We start from the raw sequence: 14531 nt of genomic DNA, 5'->3' as shown, positions 1-14531 counted from the left end.
GGCTGGCTTGGATGGGATTGGGTGGACGGACTGGGGGTGGGGTATGAGGGGAGGGGCCTCACTCGCATTGTGCTGCTGCCTAGTGTCCTGAACAGGCAATGAACTAGGCAAGTGCTTTGTCAATCCCATTGAACTAATTTGGGGGGGGGGGGGGGCTTCAGCAATGCTGCAGGTTCCTTACACACACACACGTGTGTGCCTGCTCAGAAACAAACCCTGAGACAGAGGGCGGGAGCAATGCAGGCAAAGCAAGGAAAAAGGACACTTCAGAAAACTCCGAGCCCCAGAGGAGAGGCATTGAATCAATTAACTGAATAATCAATTATCTGATCGAAATAATGCCACCCCCCCCCCCCCCCCCGTCTCGTTTGGATAATTGAGGTTCCCCTGTATATCCAGAGGACTCGAGTTTAAGGGCTCAGATGTTACGCTGCAGCTATACAAAACAATGATTAGCCATATTTGGAGTATGTGAGCAGATCTGTGCACAGAATATATTGGCTTTAGAGGCAGTGCAATGTAGGTTTACAAGAATGATACCTGGAGTTTAGGATTTAAATTATGAGGAGAGATTATGCAAATTAGGCCTGTTTTCTCTCGAGTTTAAAAGGTTAAAGGTGATCTGATCAATGTATAGAAGATAGTAAAAGGAAAAGACAGGGAAGATAAAAATAAACTGGTTGGATATTTTAGAACTAGTGGGCATAGCCTACAATGTAAGACCAGACTGTTCAGGAGAGATGTTCGGAAGCATCTGTATATACGAAGGGTGGTCGAGGTTTGGAACACTCTTCCACAACCTGCAGTTGATGCTCGATCAGCAGTTAATTTTCAATCCTTGATAAATAAATTTTTTGTTAAGTAAATGTATTAAAGGATATGGGCCACAAGTCACAGGCCACGAATCAGCTGCGATTTCATTGAATGGCAGAACAGACCTGAGGGGTTGAATGGCTTACTCCTGTTCTTGTGTTCCTGTGAAACACAGCTGTGCACCCACAACTGCTGGCTCCCTGTTTCTAACTTCTTCTGTAAAAATGTAATTGCCTTTGTGACAAAGTCATTGCTGTTTCAAAGCAAAATACTGCAGATGCTAAAAATCTAAAATGAAAAGAATGCTGAAGAAACTCAGTAGGTCAGACAACATTATGGAAGTTAACATTTCAAATCCAATATGACTGTTTGGAACTATTACCATTTGACTCTTTACAGGAACTGACTACCCACACTAAGTGAATACTGTCCTCAGTTGATGTTAAGTTTCAGTAGTTTCATCTCCCCCTGTGGGTGCAGATGCAGTGGCACTCAGCTGTCTCAAGCTTCCCACAGCTGACCTCATGGCTGAATTTCAAAGAGCTGTTTGACCATAAGCAACATAGTAGGAATTGAACTTGGGCCTAGCCCTTGCATGACGATAGGGATAAGAAATAACAAGTGTATTTCTATTTCTGCTAGCTCATGACATCTGTCAGCATTTGCTAGGATTTTTCTGTTGAGCATTGTGCAGTTAAGTGGCTTTTTGCTGCATAAACACAGCATTCAAATAAAAAACAGTGGTGACTTTAAACATTGTATTTGTGGAAATAACTTTATCTTCGACACGAGTGCATACGCAACCATTACAGACCTGACCAGATTCTCTACAGAGAAAATCAAGATCCTAGCATGAAATTAATGTTTTACCTCCTGTGTCTCTGCTGTATAGTTTGATGATTTTGTATATCGCTCAATCATCTAATTGATTTTCAGAATCCAGAACTGCCTCTTCGGGACCGAGTTTACTTACAGTCTTCCTGGGAATCATCTGTATCATAGCATTAATGTTACCAACACTTGGGGAAGCAGAATCTCTGGTGCCTGTTTACCTCCACTTAAGTGTCAATCAGAAATTAGTCGCTGCTTATGTTTTAGGTAAGTACATTAACCAAAGCATAGTAAATGAAATCAAGTGCTGACTGATGCTGAAACAGTGTTTAAAGTCACAGATTCAATCTAAAGATTCTCCTATATCAACGGTTCAACACCTCTATTCCTCTCGCCGCACCCCCCCATCTCCACTTTGCCTTCAGTGTAGCAGCCAGCCTGGATCCCCCTCTGTTTCAATTATTGTGGAACTCTGGCACCACTTGTTTTATATTTCCATGGAACACAATAAGTGTTGCTTTCATTTCTCTATATAATTAAACTTAGGAAGCAATGTTACACCAGAAGATTCTTAGTTCCATCTAGGAATGTCTTTGAAAATGATTCTCTGATACTTTAAGGTCCACAAACCTGCAACACTGAGTATTATTGTTCACGAGTTTTACTGTTTGCACAATTAGTGCAATTGTTGGATGTTTGCCTTTCACGACGTGATCATAAAATTTTCCAGTGCACATTTGATCCTTCACCATTTTACTTGTCCTGCTATGAAAGCAATATGTTTAAAAACACTGGAATTTCCTACAAAATTATGGCAAAACAACAATTTTATTAATTTCATCATTAAAGATGGCATTAGTTCTCCCTAGGTGTTTGCTATGACCATTTTTGTCTCGATTATGCCATTACAACCTTTTCCCAAAATTCTCCCTCACTAGGAAGCATCAACTCTCAACGTAGTCAGAGAATTCAGGGGTGAAAGAGAAGGAAATGTAATATTAATTGAAATGTTATTTGAAGCAGAGACTCTATCAAAAGCTATTGGACGTGGATTAGAGGTGGTACAGAGCACAGTGTGTTTGGAGCACTTGCATTCAGACGCAGAGCTAGCTCTGGCAGGTGGAGCTGTAGGTCATGTAAGGTTTTTGTTCTCCACTTCCACTGTAACTTTGCGAGACATTCTCATTCTCTTCCTACTTTAGAGACTTCAGTACTTTGTATATGAAGGTGACAACCACAGTTATTTAATATAAGATCTGCAACAAGTAATAGAAATGGAGAGATGTTCAATAGCTTGAATTCTAAATCATTTCACAATTTGACAGATAAAATAAGTGAACGTCGACCTTTAGAAGTTCCACCAGTGAGCTGCGAGTTATGAGGGTCTTTATCATCATTTAGGTGTCAGACATCTGCCTTTGGCCCAAAAGAACAGGCTCTGTGGTTTTTGTCCAGTCACCAATGTCACACTAGTTCATTTGTGAGTTACAGTATGAAAGCAAATATTCTGTTTGCGTTTGTTCAGTGATATAGTGACAGCTTGTCTTAGTTTTTGGAACATGAGATTGTTCACATTTGCCTTTGTACCTGGGAGAATAAGCAAAGACCTACTTAATTAATCAATAAAAACTGAAAATGCTGAAGAAATTCAGATCCACCAGCATATGTTGAGAGGAAACAAAGTTAATGTTTCAGGTCAGTGACCCTTCTTCAGAACTGAAGAATGATGCAATAAGAATAGGTTTTGAACATTCTAAGAGGCAGCGGAAAGACAAATGGGAAACTAATAGGTCGAAGATTAAATGACCAAAAGTGGTAATGGGTGAAGTAGCAGTCATCCACTGTGCGTTTAGGTTGTGGTGAATAAGAGAGCACATTGTAAGCAGTAGACTTAATTGAAAGATTTCTCACTAAGTCACTGTTTCACCAGAAAGACATGTTTGTGGCCTCGAATGGAGAAAAGGTGAAAGGGTGGATGTTGTATCTCATGCGGTGCATAGAATAGTGCTATAGGAAAAGAAGAGGGTGTTGGAGTAACTGACGAGTGACCCAGTGTGTCATGGAGTAAACAGTGTTTTTAATGTGCTGAAATGGGAGGTAGGCGCTTTGTGATTATATGGTTAGTGGAAATCACAGGGGTTGATCCCTAAAACACAGCTGAAGGGATGGAAAATGGAGACCGGGAAAATCTGTCATGGATCAGTAAGCCTGGGAAAGGGATGAGAGCAGAGAGGTCCATGATTTACATAGAAACATAGAAGATAGGAGCAGAAGAGGCCATTCGGCCATTCTTGACTGCTCCACCATTCAACACAATCATGGCTGACTGTCCAACTTAATAGACTAATCCTGCTTTCTCTCCATAATCTTTGATCCCATTCACCTAAGTGCTATATCTAGTTGTCCCTTGAGTACATTCAATGTTTTGGCATTAGCTACTTCTTGTGGTAATGAATTCCACAGACTCCCCACTCTTTGGGTGAAGAAATGTCTCCTCATCTCGGTCCTAAGTGGTCCACCTTGAATCCTCTGACTGTGACCTCTGGTCTGGACACATCCACCATTAGGAACATCCTCCCTGCATCTACCCTATCTAGTCGTGTTAGAATTTTATAGGTCTCTGTGAGATCCCCCTCCTCATTCATCTGAACTCCAGCGAAAACAATCCTAACCGAGTTAATCTCTCCTCATACATCAGTCCCACCATCCCTGGGATTAGCCTGGTAAACCTTCGCTGCACTCTCCAGAGAGCAACAGCACCTGCCCTCAGAAAAGAAGACCAAAACTGCTCACAATATTCTAGGTGTGGCCTCACCAAGGCCCTGTAGTGGAGGAGCTAAAAATGTGTTGCTGGAAAAGCGCAGCAGGTCAGGCAGCATCCAGGGAACAGGAGAATCGACGTTTCGGGCATAAGCCCTTCATTCCAGCAACACATTTTCAGCTCTGATCTCCAACATCTGCAGACCTCACTTTCTCCTGTAGTGGAGGAGCCTGTCGACCGAGGTGGATGTGAATCCTTATTTGTGGGAAAAGGAATACGTGTTGGTGTGATTGTAATGGAAAGCACATGACTGAGAAACTGGGAGAATGGAATGGTGTCTTTACATGAAGTACAAGTGTAGTCAGGATCACTGTGGGAATAGTGAACATTATTAGTAGAAAGCCAATGCCCAGAAATGAAGAAAAGGAAGACAAGATTCTGAGGTGGACCAACTGAAGGCAAGGGAAGGTTGGAAATTTGAAAGAAAAATGTAAATGAAATTTTCCAGGTCATGGTGTGAATAGAAGGTGAAACTAGTGCAGACACAGACACCCTGCCCTGACAGGGCATTCAATCTCTTCCATTTGCTTTCTTTGCTCATTATTTTAAATTTATGGCACTCTCATTCTTTTCTCTTTTACGAGAGGAACACGTTCTCCAAATCTTTAAAAATAGAATTCAATGATAAACAAATTTAAAGGCTTTCTATCTTAAAGAATGAAGCATTTGAAATAAGTTAGGTGAAGTGATAGCACAAATCAAGGTAACTAAATATGATTTTGTAGCCATTTGTGAAAACATGGTTGTAAGGAGATCAGAACTAGGAACTTAACATTCAGGATATTTGACCTTTCAGAAAAACAGAGGGATGCAAAAGGTGGTGGTGTAGCGCTGTTAAAAAGAGATGAAATAAGGTCAGTGGTGAGAGATTTAGACTTTGATGATGTGCAGTCCTTTGATGAAGTTTTAAAAAAAACAGCAAGGGAAAGAAGACGGTGATAGGAGTAGTGTGCAGAACCCATGCTGTGGGGGGAAAAGCTTTGAATCAACAAATAATAGGAGCATGTAAAAAGAATAGAGAACAATTATGGATGACTTCAATCTTCATGTTGTTTGGGGTTAGTCAAATTGAAAAGGGTAATGCATTAAGGAGAGTTTCCCCAGAGCAATGTCAAGCTAACCATGAAGCAGGTGTCTTGGATCTAATGTTGGGTAATGGGACATATTTAATAACTAATTTTTGAGTGTAAGATGTCTGAGGAAGTAGTGATCATAACATGGTAGAATTTAATATTTAGGTCGAGAGTGAGAAACTTGTCAGAAACAACTGGGCTGATAGTTTAGCAGGGAAGACAGTAAGCAAGCACTGGCAGGCAGAGGGAGGAGTGAAGGGCAAGTGATATGGCATCTGACGTGGATCTGTTGGTCCAGTAGGAAAATTGGAGTGGGTCAAGAGTAGTGGGGAGGCTGGAGTTGATTAATGCCATGAGCACCCTTTCAAAGCAGATATTTTGCATCAATCTTTACAGTGGAGGATACTTTGTTCCATTAATAAAGAATATGGGGGGAGGATTTAAGTGCCACCACCATCACTGGAGAAGTACATTCAACAAACTAATGGGGCTATAGGCAAATAGCTGTTCCAGAGTTTTCAACAAGGTAACTCTCAAAAGATTGTTATAAGGAATGAGCCGACAGTGTTGAAGGTAGTATATTGGGATGGATAGAGAACTGGCTGATCGGCAGGGAACAGTGAGGATATGGGGTTCTTTTTCAGGTTGGTGACGTGGTACCAATGGAGTTCCACAAAGATGAGTGTTGGGACTGCAGCTGTTCACAACATCTGTTAATGGCTTGGAGGAAAGAATTGAATGCACTGCAGCCAAATTTGCAGCAAACACAAAAATAGGTGGAAAGACAGATTGCAAAAGGGAAGCAAATCGTTTATAGTTCTGAGGAAGGGTCACTTGACCCGAAACGTCAACTCTGATTTCTCTCCACAGATGCCAGACCTGCTGAGCTTTTCCAACAATTTCCATTTTTGTTCAGAGATATTGACAGATCATGTATGTGAACAAAAAGTTGGCAAATGGAGTACAGCCAGTGCTAATATGTAACGCAATAGTTCCGTTCTCATGCGATCTCACATTATAAGAAAATCATGCAGTAGATGCTCCATTGCGCTACTGGGGCTAGAATTGTATTATAGCCAATACAGGCAAGGAAAGTACATGTTCCACAAATAACAGTCTAAATTCTTCAATTGCATTAAAGCCAATTTGTGTTGAAGAAATACATGTTATAATGTGGGAAAATGTGAAGTTGTTCATTTGGAAAGGAGAAGAAAAAGAAATCTTAAATTGAGAAAAACTGCAGAAAGCTGCAACACAAGGGATTTGGGGTACTTGTGCATGTAACACAAAAAAGCTATCAAACAGGTGCTGCGGGAGGCTAATGGAATGTTAGCCCTTATTTCAAGGGGGTTGGAGTATAAGCATTGTGAAGTCTTCCTGCACCTGTACAAAGTGCTAGTAAGACCACATATGGAGTATTGTAAGTAGTTTTAGTACAGTACGGAAACAAGCCATTCAGACCACCATATTTGTGCTGGCCATGATGCCATTCCAAACTAATCCCACCCGCCTGCATAGGATCTGTATTCCCATATTCCCTGCCTGTTCATGCATCTGTCTAAATGTCTCTTGGGCTTGCTTATGTATCTGCTTCTACCACCTTCCCTGGTAGTGCATTCCAGACAACTATATCTCCCTCTGTGTAAAAATAAATTTGTCTAGCACATTTCCTTTATGCTTTCCCCTCTCACCATAAACCTATGCCACTAGTTTTTGATGTTTCCACCCTGGGAAAGAGACTCTGATTATCAACCCTACAAAATGACTTTCATAATTATATATACTTCTATCAGGTTGTCCCTCAGCCTCCAATGCTCCAGTGAAAACAATTCAAGTTTGTCCAATCTCTGCTCAATAGCCCAAACACTCCAATCTAGGCAACACCCTGTTAAACTGCTTTTGTACTCTGTCCAAAGCCTATATACCCATCCTGTAGGTGACCAGAAATGCACACAATACTCCAAATGTGGTCTAATTAAAGTTTTATACAGCCGCAGTATACTCCGTGCCTTGACTGATGATGTATGCGAGCTTTACCACCTTATTCACCTATGTTGCCGTTTTTAGGGAACTATGAACTTGCATCCCAAGATTCCTCTGTATATCAATGCTCCTAAGGGTCTAGCCGTTTACTGTATACTTTCCTCTTGCATTTGACCTCCCAATACATCACCTCTCATGTCCAGATTAAACTCCATCTGCCATTTCTCTTACCTACTTTCCAGTTGATCTATATATCCTGCTGTATCAAACCTGAAGAAGGGCTTATGTCCGAAACGTCGATTCTCCTGCTCCTTGGATGCTGCCTGACCTGCTGCGCTTTTCCAGCAACACATTTTCAGCTCTGATCTCCAGCATCTGTAATCCTCACTTTCTCCTGCTATATCTTTTGACAACCTTCCTCACTGTCCACCTATTTTTGTACGTTTGCAAACTTGCTGATCAGACCACCGTTTTCACCCACATCATTTGTATGGATATCGTACACCAGCAGAGGCCCCAGTATTGATCATTGTGAAACACCCCTAGTCACAGATCTTCACTCTTAAAAACACCCTCTGTTTTTTAGTAGCCAAGCCAGTTTTGTATTCAGCATACCAGCTCAATGTGGATCCAATTTAGTTTAATCTTCTGGACCAACCTACATTGAGGGAACTTGTCAAATGTTTTAGTAAAGTCCATGTGGGAAACATCCAGTGACCTACCTTCATTGATCATCGTCACTTCCCCAAAAAACTCAGTGTCGTGAGACAAAACCTCTCCTGCACAAAATCAAGCAGATTATCCCTAATAAGACTTTTTTTCCAAATACAAGTATATCCTGTGCCTAAGAATCTTCTCCAATAATTTCTGTACTACTGGTGTAAGGCTGACTGGTCTGTAATTTCCTGGATTATCCTGTTGCCCTTCCTTAAACTAAAGAACATTAGTCGTTCTCCAGTTTCCTAGAACCTTGCCTGTGGCTAAAGAGAATACAAAGATCTCTGTCAAGACCCAGCAATCTCCACCTTTTCCTGTTGTCACTATCTTGGTTAGATCTCATCAGGCCTGATATTAATGTAGAGAATTCTATTTTTCACCACCACTACCTTAATATCAACATGCCCCAGAATATCAACATATCCCTCCCTAAACTTACCATCATGCATGTCTTTTGGGAATACTGATAAAATTGTTAAGGACCTCAACCACTACTTCTGGCTCTACGCATTAATTCCCTCCTTTGTCCTTGAGTAAACACACCTAGTTTGCTATTTGTGCTGTTGCTCCTAATATGCATATATAAAATGCTTTGGAAATCTCCTTAATCTTACTTGCCAAGGACTTTTTATAAGCCCCTTTAACCTGCCTAATCCCTTGTTTAAGTTCTTTCCTGCTTCCTTTATATTCCTCAAAGGTCTTGATTGATTTAGTTTCCTAAGTCTTACATAAGTTTTCTTTTTCTTTCTAATTAAACTTTCAATATCTCTCCTCATCCAAAGTTCCTGAATCTTTTAATTTTAATTTTTCAGCCTCACAGAATACTGGTCCTGAAATCTGAACAACTGGCCTTTAAAAGTCTCCCACGTGTGAAATATGCATGCACCCTCAAACAGCTGCCTTCTATTCTAATTTCTCCAGTTCTTGCTGAAGACTGTTGTAATTAGCCTTCCCCCAAGATGGAGCATACTGCCAAATGTTGTCTTGTCCTTTCTCCGTAACTATCTTAAAACTTATGGAATTATGATCACTGTCCCAAAATGCTCCCCATCTGAAAGTTTGATCACCTGGCCAGGTTCATTCCCCAGTACAAGGTTTAGTACCAACCCTTCTCTATTTGGACTATCTACATATTGTTTCACGAGGTGTTGGCTGAGTGATATTATTGCTGGACTATTAATCCAGAAATTTAGCTAATGTTCTGGGTTCAAATCCTGCAGAATTTGAATTCATTTTTTATAAAAATGTGGAATTAAGAATCTAACAATGACCATGAATCATTGTCGATTGTTGTAAAAACCCATCAGGTTCACTAACGTCCTTCAGGGAAGGAAATCTGACATTCTCATGTGGTCTGGCCTACATGTGACAGCAATGTCATTGACTCTCAATTGTCCTTTGAAATGGCCTAGCAAGCCATTCAATTGTACCAATCGCTACAAAGTCTCAAAGAAATGAAACCAGACATGGCATCAGGCATCAATCTGGGCATTGGAAAAGATAACAGCAGAAACAACCCTGTTCACCCTGCAAAGCCTTCCTTTCTAACATCTAGGGGCTAGTGCCAAAATTGGAAGAGCTGTCTCACAGACAAGGAGAAAGTGAGGTCTGCAGATACTGGAGATCAGAGCTGAAAATGTGTTGCTGGAAAAGCGCAGCAGGTCAGGCAGCATCCAGGGAACAGGAGAATCGACGTTTCGGGCATAAGCCCTTCCTCAGGAATGAGGAAAGTAGGTGGGGAGTTCTTGGACTAGGGGGGACAGGACGGTACTGGACTACACCTCCTCCCATCCTGCCCCCTGTAAAAACGCCATCCCATTCTCCCAATTCCTTCGTCTCCGCTGCATCTGCTCCCAGGAGGACCAGTTCCAAACACGTACAACCCAGATGGCCTCCTTCTTCAAGGACCGCAATTTCCCCCCCGAAGTGGTCGACGATGCCCTCCACCGCATCTCTTCCACTTCCTGCTCCTCCGCCCTTGAGCCCCGCCCCTCCAAACGCCACCAGGACAGAACCCCACTGGTCCTCACCTACCACCCCACCAATCTCCATGTACAGCGCATCATCCGCCGTCATTTCCGCCACCTCCAAACGGACCCCACCACCAAGGATATATTTCCCTCCCCTCCCCTATCAGCATTCCGTAAAGACCACTCCCTCCGTGACTCCCTCGTCAGATCCACACCCCCCACCAACCCAACCTCCACTCCCGGCACCTTCCCCTGCAACCGCAGGAGGTGCAAGACTTGCGCCCACACCTCCCCCCTCACCTCCCTCCAAGGCCCCAAAGGAAATTTCCATATCCGCCACAGATTCACCTGCACCTCCACACACATCATCTATTGCATCCTCTGCACCTGATGTGGCCTCCTCTATATTGGGGAGACAGGCCGCCTACTTGCGGAGCATTTCAGAGAACACCTCTGGGACACCCGGACCAACCAACCCAACCACCCTGTGGCTCAACACTTCAACTCCCCCTCCCACTCCACCAAGGATATGCAGGTCCTTGGACTCCTCCATCGCCAGACCACAACAACACGACGGTTGGAGGAAGAGCGCCTCATCTTCTGCCTAGGAACCCTCCAACCACAAGGGATGAACTCGGATTTCACCAGTTTCCTCATTTCCCCTCCCCTCACCTTGTCTCAGTCAAATCCATCGAATTCAGCACCGCCTTCCTAACCTGCAATCTTCTTCCTGACCCCTCCGCCCCCACCCCAGTCTGACCTATCACCCTCACCTTGACCTCTTTCCACCTATCACATTTCCGACATCCCTCCTCCCTACCTTTTATCTTAGCCTGCTGGACAAACTTTCCTCATTCCTGAGGAAGGGCTTATGCCCGAAACGTCGATTCTCCTGTTCCCTGGATGCTGCCTGACCTGCTGCGCTTTTCCAGCAACACATTTTCAGCTCTGTCTCACAGACGAGTCCAGCAGCAGCCTGACATAATTATACTTAGGGACTCACACCTAAAAGACAATGTTCCAGACGCCACCATCACCATCCCTGGATGTGTCCTGTCTCATTGATGGGATAGACCCAGCAGAGGTGGCAGCACAGTGGAATACAGTTGGCAGGAAGTTTCCCTAGGAATCTCAATGTTGACTCCGGACCCCATGAAGAAGGATATTGGCCAAATGCTGGCAAGTGGGACTAGATTAATTTAGGATATCTGGTCAGCATGGATGAATTGGACTTGAATGGTCTGTTTCCATATTGTACATCTCTGTTGACTCTAAATCCCGTGGCTTTAGGTTAACGCGGGCAAGGAAACCTGCTGATTACACGCACTGTCTGTCCTTGGCTGATGAATCGATACTTCTCCATGTTGGTGAAAGTGAGGATTGTAGATGCTGGAGATTAGAGTTGAGAGTATGATGCTGGAAAAGCACAGCAGGTCAGGCAGCATCCGAGGAGCAGGAAAATCGACGTCTCTGCAAAGGAAGCATCGATTTTCCTGCTCCTTGAATGCCGCCTGACCAACTGTGCTTTTCCAACACCACACCCTCTACTTTTCCATGTTGAACAACTCTTCAAGGAAACGCTGAGGGTGGCAAGGCACAAATTGTACTCTAGGTGGGGAATTTCAATGTCCACCACCAAAGGTGACTCAGCAGCAGTATTACTGATTAAGCTGATCTGGTCCCATGGGGCATAGCTGCTAGCCTGGGTCTTTGACAGGTGGTGAGGGAACCAACAGAGGGAAAAATATTCTTGAACTCATCCTTAACAATCTGTTGGCTGCATTTGTATCTGTCCATGATAGTATCAGTAAGTGTGACCAGCGCACAGTCCTTGTGAAGATGAAGTCCTGCCTTCACATTGAGAATACCCTCCATCATGTTGTGTGGCACTATCACTGCTAAATGGGACAGACTTTGAATAGGTGGGCGGCACGGTGGCACAGTGGTTAGCACTGTTGCCTCACAGCGCCAGAGACCCGGGTTCAATTTCCGCCTCAGGCGACTGACTGTGTGGAGTTTGCACATTCTCCCCGTGTCTGCGTGGGTTTCCTCCGGATGCTCCGGTTTCCTCCCACAATCCAAAAATGTGCAGGTCAGGTGAATTGGCCATGCTAAATTGCCAGTAGTGTTAGGTAAGGGGTAAATGTAGGGGTATGGGTGGGTTGCGTTTCGGCGGGTCGGTGTGGACTTGTTGGGCCGAAGGGCTTGTTTCCACACTGTAATGTAATGTAATGTAATCTAATCTAATCTAATCTTAAAAAAAACAGATCTAGCAACTCAAGGCTGGGTATCCATGAGGCATGGTAAGCCATCAAAGGCAACAGAATCGTACTCCAAAACCCATAACCTCGTGGCCCAGCATATTCCCCACTTGACTATTACCATCAAGCCTGGGGATCGACACTGGTTGAATGGAGAGTGCAGCAGCACCATGCATACCTGAAGATGAGGTGTCAACATGGTGAAGCCACTAAACTGGACTACATGTATGCCAAACAGCATAAGCAGCAAGTGATTAACAGAGGCAAGGGATCCTCTAACCAGCAGGTCAGATCTAAGCAATGTAGTCCTGCCACAGCCAGTTGTGAATGGTAGTGGATGTTTAAAAACTCATTGGAGGAGTGCGCTCCACAAATAATCCCATCCTAAATGATAAAAGAGCCCAACACATCAGTGCAAAAGATAAAGGCTGAAGCTTTTGCAGCAATCTTCAGTCAGAAGTGCCGAGTGGATGATCCATCTCAGCATCCTCCGTGGTCGCCAGTACTACACACACCAGTCTTCAGCCAATTCAGTTCACTCCAAGCGGTATCAAAAAAAGTTAGAAGAACTGGACACTGCAAAGGCTTTGGGCCCCAACAATATTCCAGCAATAGCACTGAAGACTTGTGCTGCAGAGCTTGCTGCTCCCCTAGTCAAGCCGTACTAGTAGTTATAACACTGGCATCTATCCAACAGTGTGGAAGTTGCCTACGTATGTTCTGTACATAAAAAGCAGAATAAATCTAACTCGGCCAATTACTACCCTGACAGCCTACTCTTGATCATCAGTAAAGTGATAGAAAGTGTCGTACCTGCTCAGCAATAACCTACTCAGCGACGCCTAGTTTGGGTTCCACCAGGGCCACTCAGCTCCTGATCTCATTACAGCCTTAGTTCAAGCATGGATAAAAGAGCTGAATTCCAGAGAGAAGGAGAGAGTGACAATCCTCGATATCCAAGCTGTATTTGACCAAGTGTGGCATCAAAGAGCCTGAGGAAAACTGGAATCAGTGGGTATTGGGGCAAACTCTGCAGTGGTTAGAGTCATACCTGACACACAGGAAGATGATCGTGGTTCTAGTCATCTCCGCTCCCAGGATATCTCTGCAGGAGTTCCTCGGGGTGGTGTCCCAGGCCCAACCATCTTCAGCTGCTTCATCAATGACCTGCTCTCCATCACAAGGTCAGAAGTAAGGACGTTCACTGATTCTACAAATGCCTGACTATGACCATCACCAATAAAAGGCCGAAGGGTGACCTTCTGGACGTTTATAAAATCACGAGGGGCATGGATAGGATAAATAGACAAGGTCTTTTCCCTGGGGTGGGAGAGTCCAGAACTAGAGGACAAAGATTTAGGGTGAGAAGGAAAAGATATAAAAGAGACCTAAGGGACAACCTTTTCATGCAGAGAGTGGTGAGTGTATGGAATGAGCTGCCAGAGGAAGTGGTGGAGGCTGGTCCGGTTACAGCATTTAAAGAGCATCTGGATGGGTATAAAAAATGACCCTGTGTGAAGGGTCAGTAAGATAATGTTTTATTTTCGGTTTTCAATCTCTCCTCACAATTTAGAGCAGAGGGGATGAAAGCTAGGGCAGTTGCATGCCCCTGTTGCAGGATGTGGGAGGTAAAGGTCACCACTGGGGACTCTGCTGACTTCACCTGTGAGAAGTGCACCCAACCCCAGCTCCTCACAGACCGTGTTAGGGAACTGGAGATGGATGAACTTTGAATTGTTCGAGGCTGAGGCGATAATAAGAGAGGGATGTAGGGGGGCAGTCACACCTAAGTTACAGGATAAAGGGAGCTGGGTGACCACCAGGAGAGGAAATGGGAAGAGGCAGACAGTGTAGGGACCCCCTGTGGCCATTCCCCTCAATAATAAGTATACCGTTTTGGATACTGTTCTGTTGCTCTGTGGCTCAGAAGGGAAGGGGGGAGAATAGGCGAGCAATAGTGATAGGAGATTCAATGGTTAGAGGAACAGACAGGAGATTCAGTGGTCACGAACAAGACTCCCAGATGGTATGTTGCCTCCAGGGTGCCAGGGTCACGGAGGTT

The 14531-nt window shown here is 43.9% G+C and overlaps 1 protein-coding gene across 10 annotated transcripts in view; it reads left to right on the top strand.

Moving 5' to 3' along the window:
* The window catches only part of mospd1 (motile sperm domain containing 1), a 72338-nt gene that overhangs the window by 13622 nt on the left and 44185 nt on the right, over positions 1–14531 (top strand). For 6 of the 10 annotated variants that reach the window (XM_043714355.2, XM_087991827.1, XM_043714351.2 and 3 more), the window contains one exon: positions 1750–1911. The exons of 3 other annotated variants lie outside the window; for them this stretch is intronic. In XM_043714355.2, coding sequence (XP_043570290.1) covers positions 1750–1911 — 162 coding nt within the window. Of the gene's footprint in view, positions 1–1749; positions 1912–12475; positions 13708–14531 lie in introns of those variants that run through there. One more of the 10 variants, XM_043714354.2, reaches the window with a different exon arrangement.

The sequence above is a fragment of the Chiloscyllium plagiosum genome, unplaced genomic scaffold, assembly GCF_037043375.1.
Source record: "Chiloscyllium plagiosum isolate Xiang-an unplaced genomic scaffold, Cpla_swu_hap1 HiC_scaffold_11, whole genome shotgun sequence".
NCBI classification, from domain to species: domain Eukaryota; kingdom Metazoa; phylum Chordata; class Chondrichthyes; order Orectolobiformes; family Hemiscylliidae; genus Chiloscyllium; species Chiloscyllium plagiosum.
Note: the sequence above shows the minus strand (reverse complement) of the source record. Positions and strands in the feature narration are given on the sequence as shown.